Source organism: Mya arenaria, chromosome 5 (assembly GCF_026914265.1).
Source record: "Mya arenaria isolate MELC-2E11 chromosome 5, ASM2691426v1".
Classification (NCBI taxonomy): Eukaryota; Metazoa; Mollusca; class Bivalvia; order Myida; family Myidae; genus Mya; species Mya arenaria.
In genome coordinates this window covers 23,178,609-23,194,933 of record NC_069126.1, presented here as the reverse complement: position 1 = coordinate 23,194,933, position 16,325 = coordinate 23,178,609, and the positions used below count along the sequence as shown (strand labels likewise).

General features: G+C 36.9%; 2 protein-coding genes across 2 annotated transcripts; both read right to left on the bottom strand.

Annotated features, from left to right (window-relative positions):
* Positions 1-1,237: 1,237 nt before the first annotated feature.
* On the bottom strand, positions 1,238-3,124 carry LOC128235546 (uncharacterized). Its single transcript, XM_052950360.1, has one exon. The coding sequence runs from the start codon at positions 3,122-3,124 to the stop codon at positions 1,238-1,240; it is 1,887 nt and encodes a 628-aa protein (XP_052806320.1).
* Positions 3,125-13,569: 10,445 nt separating this feature from the next.
* Positions 13,570-15,689, bottom strand: LOC128233613 (uncharacterized). The gene has a single exon (XM_052947370.1). The coding sequence runs from the start codon at positions 15,553-15,555 to the stop codon at positions 13,666-13,668; it is 1,890 nt and encodes a 629-aa protein (XP_052803330.1). The 5' UTR covers positions 15,556-15,689; the 3' UTR covers positions 13,570-13,665.
* Between the last annotated feature and the right edge of the window lie 636 nt (positions 15,690-16,325).

The following is a 16,325-nucleotide window of genomic DNA, read 5'->3' as shown; positions in this document are numbered from 1 at the left end:
TTAAAACAAACATCTTTCACATTCAACCTCGTCCATGCATAATTCTAAAATCTTAATATTATCATTGAAAACAGGGTAAACCCAGAAGCAAAGAAAACCTAAGAAAGTCCTTAATACGTCTACATAGGGCTCAATAAATACTTAAACGAGAAACACATAATGTACAAACAGCATAGGCAATCACACATGCATCACACATGCATCAGATACAATCTTTTATAAATACAATGTTTTGGGGTTACTGCCTTGAGGTTTTAGCAAGTTTACGCACGCTCAACCCCATACTAGTCCCAACATGGAAGCAAAATCGGAGACAGGATCAACATTAAGACAATGAAGAATATAGTAAAATAAATATCCAAGTTCAAATACTCAGCAATTAGGTACAAGCATCGTGTGCACACGAATGAATCCAGCCGAAATAGTACCATCTTCTTAAAGGAACTCGCTCATTATTTGTGAAATGCACTTTTACAGAAAAATAATTAAATTTAGTACGAACTATTGTGTGTAAAAATATTAAGAGTGTCAAAACTAAGATACTGGCAGCTGTAACTCTGAAACAAATGTAATAACAAAAATATTCTCTCAAATATTGGTTTTGACACTAGCGGGCTCAGGGGCGGGGCGTACTTCCAAATGCACTATTTATGTCATTTTGGCCTAGTGGTGCAGGCGTACTTTACACTTAAATGGTATTTTTATGCAATTTTGTTATCAAAGAGTAATATAGTTATCAAATAAGTTCTTTCAGATGCATAACCTGGAAAAATAATTTTAGCGAGTCGCTTTAAAGGTAGGATACAGTCATACAAAAGCAGCGATCCTACATTGCTTGCCTGCGTAAATTCGTGAATTAAAACTATGTGTTAATATAGTAGAATAATTAGTAAATAATTAATGCCTTTTTAATGAACAAAAATAGTAAAACAATATATGTGTATCTAACTACTTCATTAATGATATTTCAAAAAACAATATAGAATATAGAGCTTATCCAGCTCGACTTCATAAACAAATATTACTTTTGCATTCCGAGCAGGTGAATACTTCTAATAGGAATGTTTTCGCGCAATTAATGTGCAAACTGTAGGATTTAACTCTCTTCATTAAGTACAAATAGATAACATCGATACAAAGTTGACGAATACCCATATACAGCGATAACATTGTACATGTTGTAAAATCTTGCACATCAGAAGTTCAAATTTTATGACGGAGTGGCTCGTCAGGTTGTCTATTTGAAGGAGTATACATGCAGATAATTATCATCGCGACATCCGATGATGAGTCTATCTTTCTGGTCGTCCACTGCGACACACACGGGGCTATTGATGTTCTGAACAATCACACGGTTACATCTGTAATAAGTAGACGACACCTGATGAACGTTGTTGGAATCTTCACCACATATGTAGATATTCCCTTCACTGTCTTTCGCGACCCCTTTTGCTTTTTTAAGAACGTTTTGGTGATACGATTTGTAGAACCATTTTCGACATGTTAGTTTTTTGGCTTGAGTGTCAACATCATAGCAGGACACCCTCGTGTTTTCAGAGAGTACTATGGACGACGCATCGAAGTGAAAAACTCGCTTTGCGTCTTTCACATCTTCTAAACCTTCGTAATCGGATTTAAATATCGCACAATCTATAGCACTTCCGGTTCGAATTTCAATATGTACGTCGTCATCTGCCGTGCTGTCAAAATTTTCAGTATTCGCAAACAAAATCATAAGTCGAGAGTCGAATACAGTGAGACTTAATGGTTGGTAGCTAGTGGAAATTTCATTACAACGCCAAATGGATGTCGTGTTTATGCGATATTTCGTCACTTTCTTTAGGTTTGAATAGCAGACATAAGCATACTCTCCATCGCAGCATATATCGACAGGCGGTCCTGGCAGCGAGTTTTCACAAATAAAGTCAAATTTACGACTGAAAAGCTTAAGTTTTCTGTTGCCATAATCAGCAACGAGGACTCCGTACTCCGCTAAGTTAATGGCAAAAATACCACACATGCTCACATCTGTTTCTGTTTTGACTTTGAATAAAGTTATTTTTTGTCCGCTTTTTCTTTCTGCGAACAGCTTGGATGACCTTTGTTTGGGCTCATTGATCAAGACAGGTAGTATAGTCTGTATGGATCGATCAATTTTCTCCGTTGTTTTATTTTCCGAATCTAAAGTGACATGTACTTCATCGCTTGTGTTTTCCAAGATGTCGTTGTTATCTTTGTCCTGCTCGTTTAAAGATAATTCAGCCATCGTTGTTAGTGCTTCTAATTGTTTTACGTTCACGAGCGCAATATTCTGTTGATGTTGACATTCCAGTGTTTTAAGTTTCTCTTTAAGATCAAAGCGTGCACGGCTTGTACGTCTCAGTACAACAGATATGTGTCGCTTAGTTCCGTATTTCATAAGTGTTTCTATTAACGTCTTGTTTATTGTTATTTCAGTCTCGACTTTTTGACAGCCGCCAATATCTTTTATCAATTGCTTTGTCTTGGAGAGCGACACTTCGTTTAACTGTGTTTCAAGGTCATTTCCCAAACCGGTTATATGGTCCTTCCATTTGGTTACCAGACTTTGAATGTTTGTTTTCACCTCTTGTTGCTCTATTTCGATTGTCTTCCGTTGCTCTTCCTTTTGTAGTTGTAACGCCTGTATTCTTTCTTGAAGTGCTCCCATCACATCAACATCCGAAACAGCAGAATCATCAACTCCTAGATCATGGACATTTCCACATTTCCGATGGCTCTCCGTGAGACAGAAAACGCAAACTAAGGCTTCATGGTCTTCGCATTCGTATGCGATGTCAATATCAGGATGATATTCGCATGTTGATAGTTGCCTAATGGTCTTAAACGGTGTTATGTCAGCAGGAATTTCATCATTCTTTAACAGCGAGTGTTCTCTTGTAACTTTGTTTCTTTTGTGATCCCGACAACAGGAGTGGCACAGATACTCTGCACATGTCACACAATATCCCGTTGCTGCTTCAAACGAATCATCATACTTGCATGGTTCACAGAAGGTTGGTTCTTTCTTCCCATTACATTCATTTTCGTTATTTTCCGTTGATGTTTCCTGGTATTGAATATTTTCTTGACGGTTCATGTCCATTTTCACAGATCATTATTGTCAAGTTATAAACTAAATAATCACACATTTACAAACACGCCATTCAAGTGAATATCAGTTCGAAACAGATAATTAAGTCCTCTAAAGATAACATGTCCATTACAGATAACTTGCGTCCGTTTCTTCAACTTCATCTATTCGCTGACTATATTGATAAATTGAGTCGGAATCAGTTATTTCACATCGTACATTATACAACAAACAGCTGTATCTGAAATGGTTGTCATCGGAAACTATACCTGCTGATACGTCGAAATGGAATAAATCATACCTTCTTCTTCTGCTTAAATGTAGACACTTGTGTTTCAATAACTTGATTCCTGAGTCATTCTGGATTTTCCAAAACTTATTTGAGTAAAGTCAATCCCAGGTTATGCAGAATATAGTAAATCAAAAACCTATTCCCGATAGCCCTACGCCCGTTCATTCAACAGCTTTGCTTGTTTTACAAATAAAGACATAATGAAATTGAAATTATTGCATTTTGTTTGGGATTTCCTTTCGAATGTATTGTTTTTTTATTGATTTTTTTTTCTGAATAGGGAAATCCGAAGGTTATGTTTGGGAATTTGAATTATTCCATTTTAAGTTTATATATTACAAGAAATTATATTCATTCACTTATTCATTTATGCTTCACGTCCATATTTATTGTGTCTGTGTTTCCCTTAACAAATATACAATATAACATTTCGTTTTGTACATTACACTCATAATTTCGTCAAAATATTCGTTGTAATAAGTGTGGACAGTATAATAAGGTTGTAATAAGTGTCATATCAAATGATGAGTTATTTCGATATCTAGGTGAGAAAACATGACAAAGAGCAGAACTTGAGATATTACATTTCCACATGTAGCTGAGAAAACATAACAAAGTGCAGAACTTGAGATATTACATTTCTACATGAAGGTGTGAAAACATGACAAAGAGCAGAACTTGAGATATTGCATTTCAAGGTGTGAAAACATGACAAAGAGCAGAACTTGAGATATTGCATTTCAAGGTGTGAAAACATGACACTGAGCAATTATTGAATTATTGCTTATGTTCCCACCTCTTTATTAATTACTAGTGACAGACAATGCAAAATAGGCATGATATAATGCATTTTGTGCGTCTAAATCTTAAATTCAACGGATATTGCATCATTTAAAGATAGGCGGAAGATATTTTACAGGTATAGACATTATTGTACGAGTTTTGTCGCGATTTTTATTTGCAACAACTACTTTTAAAATATGTGTAAGATGTCGGCGTGAAAATGAAAATAAATTATAAATTGAAAGGGCATAAAACGAGAATTGTCAGTTTCGAATAAAACAAATGTAGAACTGTGTAGCATATCCCAAGTACACAGAAACTACCGGTTATCCCTTTGTATTGTATGTACGTTGACATATTATGACTTTTCCATTGCACAAATTACCTTTTTTGAGATTTCTTTCCAACTTAATACAGCTAGAAAATGTACACATGTCACCTCAATGCTACCGTATACATTTCACCTCTATGCTACCGTACAAATGTCACCTCTATGCTAACGTACACATGTCATCTCTATGATACCGTACACAAGTCACCTCCATGCTACCGTACACATGTCACCTCTATGCTAACGTACGAATGTCACCTCTATGCACCCGTACACATGTCACCTCCATGCTACCGTACAAATGTAACCTCTACGATACCGTACATGTGACACCTCTATGCTACCGTACACATGTCACCTCCATGCTACCGTATACATGTCACCTACATGCTACCGTACACATGTCACCTACATGCTACCTTACACATGTCACCTCCATGCTACTGTACATATGTCATCTCAATGCTATCGTACACATGTCACCTCTATGCGAACGTACACATGTCACCTCTATGCTACCATACACATGTCACCTCTAGGCTCCCGTACACATGTCACCTCTATGCTGCCGTACATATTTCACCTCTATGCAATCATACACATGTCACCGCCATGCAACCGTACACATGCCACCTTTATGCTACCGTACATATGTCACCTCTATGCTACCGTACACATGTCAACTCCATGCTACCGTACACATTTCACCTCTATGCTGCCGTACACATGTCACGTCTATGCCATCGTACACATGTCACATCTAAGCTACCGTACACATGTCATCTCTATGCTTCCGTACACATGTCACCACTATGCTACCGTACACATGTCACACCTATGCTTCCGTACACATGTCACCTCTACGTTACCGTACACATGTCACAATTATGCTACCGTTAACATGTCAACTCTATGCTTCCGTACACATGCCAAATCTGTGCTACCGTACACATATCACCATTATGCTACCGTTCACATGTCACCTCTATGCTACCGTACACATTTCAACTCTATACTACCGAACACATGTCACCTCCAGGCTCGCGTAATTATGCAACCTCAATACCACCGTACACATATCACCTCAATGCTAACGTACAAATGTCACATCCAGGCTCCTTTACACATGTCACCTCCATGCTACCGTACATATGCCACCTCTATGCAACGGTACACATATTAACTCAATGCTACCGTACACATGTCACTTCCAGGCTCCCGTACCCAGGTCACCTCTATGCTACGGTACACATGTCACCTCTATGCTACCTTACACATGCCACTTCTATGCTTCCATACACATGTCACCTCTGTGCTACAGTACACATATCACCATTATGCTACCGTTCAAATGTCACCTCTATGCTTCCGTACACATTCCACCTCAATGCTACCGTACACATGTCACCTCTATGTTACCGTACACATGTCAACTCCATGCTACCGTACACATGTCACCTCAAGGCTCCCGTACATATGCCACATCTATTCTACCGTACACATGTCAGCTCTATGCTACCGTACATATGTCACCTCCAGGCTCCAGTACACATGCCACCTCTATGCTACCGTACACATATCACCTCCATGCTACCGTACACATGTCACCTCCAGGCTCCCGTACACATGTCACCTCCATGCTACCGTACACATGTCACCTATATTCTACCGTGCACATGCCAATTCTATGCTACCGTAAACATATCACCTCAGTGCTACCGTACACATGTCACCTACATGTTACCGTACACATGTCACATCAATGCTACCGCACACATGTCACCATTATGCTACCGTACACATGTCACCTCCAGGTTACCGTACACATGTCACCTCTATGCTTCCTTACACATGTCACCTCTATGCTACCGTACACATATCACCTCCATGCTACCGTACACATGCCACCTCTATGCTACCGTACACATGTCACGTCCATGCACCCGTACACATGTCACCTCAATGCTACCGTACACATGTCACCTCTATACTACCGTACACATGTCACCTCTATGCTACCGTACACATGTCACCTCTATGCTACCGTACACATGTCACCTCTATACTACTGTACACATGTCACGTCCATGCACCCGTACACATGTCACCTCCATGCTACCGTACACATGTCACTTTCATTCTTCCGTACACATGTCACCTTCATGTTTTCGTTCACATGTCACATTCGTGATACCGTACACATGTCACCTCAATGCTACCGAACACATTTCAACTGTTAGTTTTTTGGGAACATTTGTTTCAGTGAGTCAACTGACAATTGTTCACCGGCTTGTGTGTTTGTTTTTTACTAAATTTAGTTTTGGGTGTTATTACTGGTGTGTATCCCGTCATGCAACTAGAGCGCAAAGAATGCTTCATGCTTCGCCAACTACACGGCACAAAAGTTGCCATTCATTTTGGATAAGTTTGAGTGTAAAGCATAATTAATATCACATGTTTACATGAAGGTATTTTAAACATATAACCATGAAACGTGAAAAATAAATTGTATATCCTATACGGAGATGAACAAAAGCATTATTTATATGCTGAACTAATGATCTTGTAGCAGGGTACCTGCCAATACGTAACCAACCGGGCGGGTACCCGGGTACCAGTGCATGACCTTCATGCAACAAAAGCGACGTTTTAAAATTATCACATGTTTTTGAAAATATTTGACGTGCGAGCTTTTTTGTCAAGCAATTGAAAAAATGATATCTTTATAAATGTCATATAAGTTTAAAATAGGATGTGACAATGTATAAATGGGGTTTTATCGTTAAGAGTAATTGTATCAGAGAGTTAATCTTAAGTCATGAGTATTGAAACTGGCCAATAACGATACATTTAGTGAATTCCAGCATAAAAAAGAACAAATCTAACTAAACTACAATTTCTACATCATTGAAAAGTAACCGAAACAATTGTGTGTGTTTTATTAGGTCTCTATACTGTTTTCATTGAATCGACTTTGGTGAACACAACTGAAGGTGTTTTGTTTTAACATATTTTATTCATTAGCGAATACACACATAACATAAAGACAAACAGAAAACATATGTACAATCTAGAAAGGGATTAGAACGAAATATAAGTATATCTTAAAATGTTCTACTCTAAGCCTAAGCAAAAGTACATATTTAAGGACGGACATTTGTACAGTTTACAATGAAGATGAGACAATGATATTGATTTTGTTGAACTGAATCAAGTGGTAGTGTTTAACGTGATTTGGCTTCCTTTAATATTATCACATAATTAAAGATTTGTTTTCAGACGACGTACACAGAATAGATAGTGGGTAAAAGTTAAACATTTTGTGTGATTAACAATGCTACTGTAAGCTTAGTTTATTTTCACCTATCGAATACAAAAGTCGCTAATTCCGTTTGAGAACAGAATAAGAATGTAAAAGAGGATAATAGAGCAGAAAGAGGGTATGGTGGTATGTTTAAATGAACTACTTCCAGTGCCTATTTTTCGCTGAGCCCTGGTTGGTAGTGCTGAATATCAGATGTTTACAGAAAGGAGACAATCCTGGGTGGGGTTAACTATTAGTAGTAGGAAGTGACTGTCACTGGCTTTTAAATAAAATATTTCATTTGAATAAAGAGGTGAACTGCATCAAACAATGTCTTATTTTGGTCTTCCGTAAGGGCAGTATCATTGTATAGTAAATTGCGAAAAGTTACGTCAGTCAAAGCCTCCACAGAGTTGAGCAGAAGTCTTCTTTGGGCAGTATAAAGGAGACAGATAAAAAGATAATGACACGTACAGAGGGATGAAGGAACACTATTTTTAACAAAAAGGTGATGGTTCTGCATTCGTTCCGTAAGCGAGTGTGCATGACCTATAATGGACGTTTTCCATAAGAAAACAGAGTATTTGGTTTTGAATTATTCGACTTAAGATACTATTTAAAACCAGAAACAGTGTCAATGTTTTGTTTCTCAAAGGTGTTTAGAAAGATATATATTATTTCTAATTTAGTTTAATAAATATGTGCAAAATACGAGCTAATTGCTGAAAAGAGAGACGGAGCTCGAGAGAGTGCGAGACCAAGTGCCAGAACAGGAACAAGAGTGAGAAAGGAATGAAGATTGTAGTCACTCGTTTTGTATTTGATATATTAACCTGTACGGTCTTGTTCTCTTCTGATGGAGCCTGTTTAATCACTGAATATGAAGAGTTGAAGTATAACGTGAAGGACAGGACTGAGGCTGTTAAAATTTTTGTTTCTCTGTGTTATAAATAAAGGACAAGAAACGAAATATTGTTGGGAGTTTGGAATCATTATTCAGCTTTTAATTTTTAATATGATTTTTGACCATATGTACACCTGAATAATCAAACTACAAGCTATGAAATAACAACATTAATCCTGGATATACAAACAAAAAGCAAATTATCAACTAAGAAAACCTGAAAAATGAGTACGCTTGCAAATAGTTACCAATCCGACATCCGATTATGAGTCTATCTTTCAGTTCGTCTACGGCGATGCAAACAGGACGATCACAGCGCGAGATAATCACACGGTTACGCATGTGGTTTATAGATGACACCTGGTGTATGTTGCTGGAATCTTCACCGCAAATATAGATATTCCCTTCACTGTCTTTCGCAACCCCTTTCGCTTTTCTTAGAATGTGATTGGCATGTGATTGGTAAAACCATTGTCGATGTATTGGTTTTCAAGTCGGCTTACCGACGGTATAGCAGGACATCCGCAAGTTTTCCGAGAAAACAACAGACGACTCATCGAATGCAAATACTTGCTTTGCATCTTCTACTTAGTTAAAACTATCATCGTCGGAATCGTACGAGATGGTGGCATCTATTGACCTTCTATTTCGGATTTCAATTCGAACATCGTCAGCTGAGGTACTGTCAAAGTCCTCTTTAGTTGCAAACAAAATCATCAGTCGGGAGTCAAAAACAGTTAAACTTATCGGTTGGAGCTTGGTTGGAAATTCTGTCAAAAAGACAAATCGCAACTTTGGTTATGAAGTATTTCGTCACTCTCTTTAGGTCTGAATAGCAGATATAGGCAAAGGTTCCATCAAAACACATGTCTACTGGCTGTCCGGGTAGCAATTGTTCACAAAGTAAGTCAGTTTTTCGACTGAAAAGCTTAAGTTTTTGGTTACGATGATCAGAAACAAGAACCTCGTATTTTAACGGCAAAGATACCACAAGTGTTTGTGTCTGTTTCTGTTTTAACTTTAAACAAAGTTATCTTTTGTCCGCTTTTTATTTCTGAGAACGGCTTAGAGGAATTTTGTTTTGCATCAGGGCTCAAGACAGCAAAATTCGTGTGTGTGTGCATTCATCAGTTTTCTCCCTTGGTATATTTTCCAAATTGTCATGCACTTCATCGCTGGTCTGTTCCAATGTGTCAATTTTATATTTGCTCTTCTCTACTAACGATAACTCTGCGATCATTGTTAGAACATCAAACTGTTTCATGTTAATGAGCGCGATACTTTGTTGACGCTGACATTCGAGTGTTTGAAGTTTCTCTTTAAGATCAACGCGTGCATGTTTGTTGGCCGCAAAACAATAGCTTTTTGTCGCTTTGTTCCGTGTTTCATAAGTGTTTCTATCAACGCATTGTTTCTTGTTATTTCCGTGTCGATTTCTTGACAGCCATAAATAGATTCTATCAAGTGCATTGTCTCGGAGTGCGACATTTCGCTTAATTTTGTTTCAAGTTCACTTCCAAAGTTGGTTATATGGTCCTTCCATTTGGCTACAAGGCCTTTAATATTGTTTTGAACTTCTACTTGCTCCATTTCGATTGACTTCCATTGATCTGCTTTTTGTGCTTTTAACACATGAACTCTGGTCTGAAGTTCTTTCATAATGTTAATATCAGAATCGGCAGAAACAACAACTCCTAAATCATGAACATTTTTGCATTTCCGATGGCTCTCCGTGAGACAAAAAACGCAAACCAAGACTTTATGTGTTCCACATTCGTAGGCGATGTCGTTATCAGTATGAATATCGCAGGTCGATAGTTGCTTTATGGTCGTAAACGGTGTTATGTCCGCGGGAATATCATAATTCTTTAACAGCGAGTGTTCTCGTGTTATTTTGTTTCTTTTGTGATCGCGACAACAGGTCTAACACAAATACTCGGCACATGCCACACAGAATCCCTTTGCCTCTTCAAAACAATCGTCATACTGGCATGGTTCACAGAAGATAGGTCCTTTCTTCATATTGCATTTAGGCTCATTGCATTCCGTCATTTTTCCATGATATTGAAGATTTTACGCAATGTATGTTTCCAATCACATATATATTTTATCACTTTATAAAAAAGATATTATTTTAAAAAAACACGTGATTCGATTGCAAATTGGTACGACACATATAGTTTAGATAACTCAATTCCGTGTCCACGTATCTATTCGCTGAATACAATAATCCCTAATTAGTTATATCAGTCCAAGACCAACAACGGCCTCTAAATTTTAAAGACATACTTAGATTTGTGTCTTTTTATCTAATTCATATTTTCTGTTTAAGCCTTTGTCGTTGTTAATGGAAACCATAACATGCAGAACAAGATTGTAAAAAACGAATATCCTAACGCATCATTGGGCTAAATCACTCGGCGAGCAACGTTCAATCCGTAGCTTACAAAAGGTATCGATTTGCCCATTAATAACCTTATTGAAACGGTTTGAAGATTTGTTATTTCTATACATCGTATAAATACTTTGATTCACCTTACAATTTATCGATTACATGCAAAGATAACTTGGCACTGAAGGAATCTCGTTTCATACTTTACAAACTATCCTATTGTGAAGCCTTTTGGGCACAAAGTGCACGCACAAAACTTTTAATTTATATACTACACCATCGTTATTAATTTAAATTAATCTTCATTTAGTCTGTTAGGGAAAAGGGGTATTCTTTTATTGGTAGCTACTTGTGATAAAGCAAAACAATTACATTTATAAAAACTACAATATCAGGATCCAATATAACGAAAATACTTGATTGTTTCTCAATCGCTCTCTCAACTCATTTCATTGACAGAATGACAAGACATCATTCAATATATATGGTGGCATACATACACAACATCATAAATAACAGTTTCATGAAAACCTTGGCGGATTTCAAGCTATTGATCAGGACAAGGCAATAAAACAATCATTAACAAATTATGATAACAAATTGTGAAAGGAATTTGTGCACGTTACCGCAATCTTCCCAATATTATACCGATTCTTTATCACATTGATTTTCACGATTTTGATCTTATCGTGAAAATGTTAAATTACAATACCAGTTATCATAAATAAGTTTATGTATGGGTGATTATTGTATTTGACCTGGTATATATGGGCAAAATCTGTTTTTAGATTAGTCGTACTGCAAAAACGTGAAAAGAAACAAATCAGGACAAAAAACCCATAAATATTCCCAAAACTTAACTTTAACATTAACTGGTATAAGGCTTCATGATTAGTAGACACGTTATACGTGTTGCCACGTTCTTGCATTTAACTTAATATAATGAAAATCGCAGAGACCTCCAGGAACAGTTTTGAAAATGTTCATGAAAGTATTATTTAAATGATGTTGTGTAAATGCCCCCCATAAAAATTACGTATAGGTTACTATCTTTAAAATTGCATTATTTATGTTCAATGTTGATAAACATCATTGATCAAAATTCTAGAATATAAGAAAAGTATTGTCCTATGGGATGTGTTTAATGAAAAAACAATTGTACAGGTACAATATATTTTCCAATCTCTTGCTGTATTTATATCTCAAAGGTTGAATGAAGGACACAAAATTTTGGCTATTTTAGGCATCAGAATATGTTTGAAAAAGATAGGTGCCATGTGTATTTCCCGAATGGCGGTTTTACTGGGCCAGCCCAAATCCCGCAATCCACTTCTCAATACATGTAATCTTAAGATCCCTATACGCCCCCATTGGCATCCCCGGTTTGCAAATCAAAGACATGTGCATTATTTAGTGGAAATGAAAAAAAAACAATGTCTTTCATGTTTCTTCAAAATAGATTTACAGTAGGCTTATGAAATTCCACATGAATATTTATCAGTGTCCTGTAGATTGGCTTGATCTTTGTAGCATTTAAGATCTTTCTGTTGTCAAGGGCAACGTTCAATAACTAGTACATGTGTATAAGTATAAATGAATAGTGTTTGCTTTTTATCCGCACAAGTGTTGGTGCACGGTAAAGATCATTTTACCTGTAACCGTTTCATTATGGGAGTTCATGTTTAAACGAAAGGTAGGAAAACGCTCATCAATAGCGTTGTTATGAATCCGTATGATAGTTACTGTTCGGCTAAGCTTCTACTTTTTTCCGTTCAAATATGGGAGTTCATGTGTTACAAAAATCATTTTGACATAGACTTTTGACCGACTGATCCTAAGCGTTCTTTTGTTATTGTGCGGAAACCGTTTTCTTTCACCTCAACGTCACCGCGACCTTGGTTTTTGACCTACTTATCTTAAAATTAAAAGTGTCATCTTATTATCATGACCAACTTGCATACCAAGTATAATAGTCCTGGTTGTATACGTTCTTTAAATATTGAGCAAAAATCAGTGTTTAGCTTAAGGACACCACCACACGTTTTTAACCTGAGGTTACCGTGACCTCGACCTTTAACCTACTGATATTAAAATCAATATGAGGCATCTACTAGTCGTGACAAACACACATTACGGGTATGAAGTTCAGGGACCTAAACTTTATTCATCTATAGAGCAGAAACCCTTCTCTCACCTCAAATGTCACTTTGACCATGACCTTTGACTTACCGCTTACATAATCAATAGGGGTCGTTCAATTGTAACGCTCAACTCGCAAACCAAATATAATGTGCCTGTGCCTATACGTTATTTAGATTTTGTGCGGAAACCGTTCTTTGCAACTCAAGGTCACCACCACTGTCTAATTAAAATAAATTATAACTACTTTAATCAATCATTTCTCTATCATCATAACAAAACAAAAAACAATAAACGTTTTACTTACTGGAATATTAACAATTAAGCAATATTGTTTCAAACTAAACTGTTTACAAACAAGCGGAGTGACATTGTTCTAGTGCATGCTACTTTGGTTCGACATGTTATCTATTTGAAAGAGTATACATGTAGATAGTTATGACTGCGACATCCGATTATAAGTCTATCGTTTGCCTCATCCACGGCGACACAAATGGGTTTATCGATGTTCGAGATAACCACACGGTTACGTCTGTAATTTGTAGATGATGTCTGATGAACGTTGTTGGAATCTTCACCGCAAACATAAATATTCCCTTCACTGTCTTTCGCGACCCCTTTTGCTTTTTTGAGAACCTTATTATTATGCGATTTGTAATACCATTTTCGATCTAGGAGTTCACCATCTTGTGCATCGATTGTATAGCATGTAACTCGTGTGTTTTCCGAAAAAACTACTGATGACTCATCGAAAACAGAGACTTGCTTTGCGTCTTCTACATAGTTATAACATTCGTCGTCGGAATCGTAGGAGATTGTGGCATCTATGGAACTTCCTTTTCGGATTTCTAAATGTACATCATCAACTTCCGTACTGTCAAAATTCTCATTGGTCGCAAACAAAATTATCAGTCGGGTGTCAAACACAGTCAGACTTATCGGTCGTAGTCTGGTTGAAAATTCCATTAAACCCCCTATCGAGGTTTTGTTTATGCTATGTTTGGTGACTTTCTTCAGGTCTGAATAGCAAACATAAGCATACTCTCCATCAAAAGTCATATCAATCGGCTTTCCTGGTAGCGATTGTTCGGAAATTAAATCGAATTTATCGCTGAAAAGTTTGAGTTTACTGTTGCCAAAATCAGCTAACAGAATTCCATAGTGAGGCAAGTTAACTCCAAAAATACTGCAAATATTCCTGTCTGTGGCTGTTTTGACATTTACAAGCGTTATAATTTGTCCGCTATCTCTCTCTGATAACGGTTTTGATGGCACTTGTTTTGCATCAGATGTCGAGACAGGAGAAGTAGTCTGTATCGATTTATCAATCTTCTCCGGAAGTTTGTTTTCACATTCTTCATTGTCATGCATTTCATCGCTTGTGTGTTCCAAGATATCAATATTATCTTTGTCCTTCTCTTCTAAAGATAGCTCTGCTATAGCTGTTAACATATCAAATTGTTTCACGTTAATGAGCGCGATATTTCGCTGACGCTTACATTCCAGTGATTGCAGTTTCTCTTTAAGATCAGCGCGTGCATGTTTGGTTTGTCGCAGAACAACAGTTATTTGTCGTTTAGTTCCGTGTTTCATAAGTGTTTCTATCAACATTTTGTTTCTTGTTATTTCAGTCTCGATTTCATGACAGTCATCAATCGATTCTTTCCACTGCGTTGTCCCTGAGAGCGAAAGTTTGCTTAATTGTGTCTCAAGGTCTTTTCTCAAGCTAGTTATATGATCCTTCCATTTGACATCCAGGCTTTGAATGTTGTTTTTTATCGCTTCTTGCTCCATTTCGCTTGTCTTCCTTTGCTCTTCTTTTTGTGCTTTTAACACATGTATTCTTTCTTGAAGTGCAGCCATAAGGTTAACATCTGAATCCGCAGAAATAACATCTCCTAAATCATGGACATTTTCGCATTTTCGATGGTTTTCCGTGAGACAGAATACGCAAACCAAGGCTTCATGGTCTTCGCATTCGTATGCGATGTCATTATCAGGATGAATTTTGCAGGTCGATAGTTGCTTTATGGTCGTGAACGGCGTTATGTCCGCAGGAATTTCAGCATTCTTTAATAGCGAGTGTATTCTTGTTACTTTGTTTCTTTTGTGATCGCGACAACAGGTCTGACACAAATACTCGGAACATGTCACACAAAATCCCGTTACTTCTTCAAATGATTCATCATACTGGCAGGGTTCACAGAATATTGGTCCTTTCATCGGATGACATTTATTTTCTTTATTTTCCATTGACGTCTCCAGGCATTGAACATTGTCTTGACGGTTCGTGGCCATTTTCACAGATCAATTGTCAAATTATATACTCAATGATGAGATATTTTTGCTTTTTAAATGAAAATCCGAACGAAACAGGCAAATGCTATTAAGATAACTTAAGTCCGTGTGAACATATATATTCACTCACAATATTTATAAACTGAGTCAGAACAACTGCTATCTAGTGCCATATTTCATGTTTAAGCCTTTGTCGTTGTTATCGGAAACCTATACATGCCGATACGCTTGTAAGAACGAGCATAGACTTGAGTGTTAGCAAAGTGGCTAGCAAAGTGTTAACTTTCTCATGCTTTCATTCGTATACAATGCAAGAGTTATAACCTCAAAAAATATTCATTCATCTATGTACCCATTTAAAAAAAAATATTCAAACACTTTACTGATTTGCAATTACAATTAGGAAGAAAAACAGTTTGATTACAATTGTATTTAAGAATGTTTTGGTTGAGAACTAAATAGACCGTAAAGATAACTGCAAACTGCATTTGCTTAAGACCTGTTTAAATGTTATTAGGCCTCGTAAACAAACTGATATAAATTGACACGGAAGAAACTTTGTCTCATTTCTATGTTCATACTTGTAACAAAATACGTCCTATTGAGAAACATTTTGGTCACAGGAAATGTAAATGGAAGACCTTAAATTAATAACCTGAAACATCACTAATTAATTAAATAAAGCTTGATTAAGTTGGTTAAAACAGATATTCTTTTATCTGTTAATTTGTGTTACAAAGCAATAAACATACATGTACACACAAAATTAT

Bases quoted from the DNA above. Each gene is read 5' to 3' on its own strand.
- LOC128235546 (XM_052950360.1), bottom strand. From the start codon at position 3,124: ATGGACATGAACCGTCAAGAAAATATTCAATACCAGGAAACATCAACG.
- LOC128233613 (XM_052947370.1), bottom strand. From the start codon at position 15,555: ATGGCCACGAACCGTCAAGACAATGTTCAATGCCTGGAGACGTCAATG.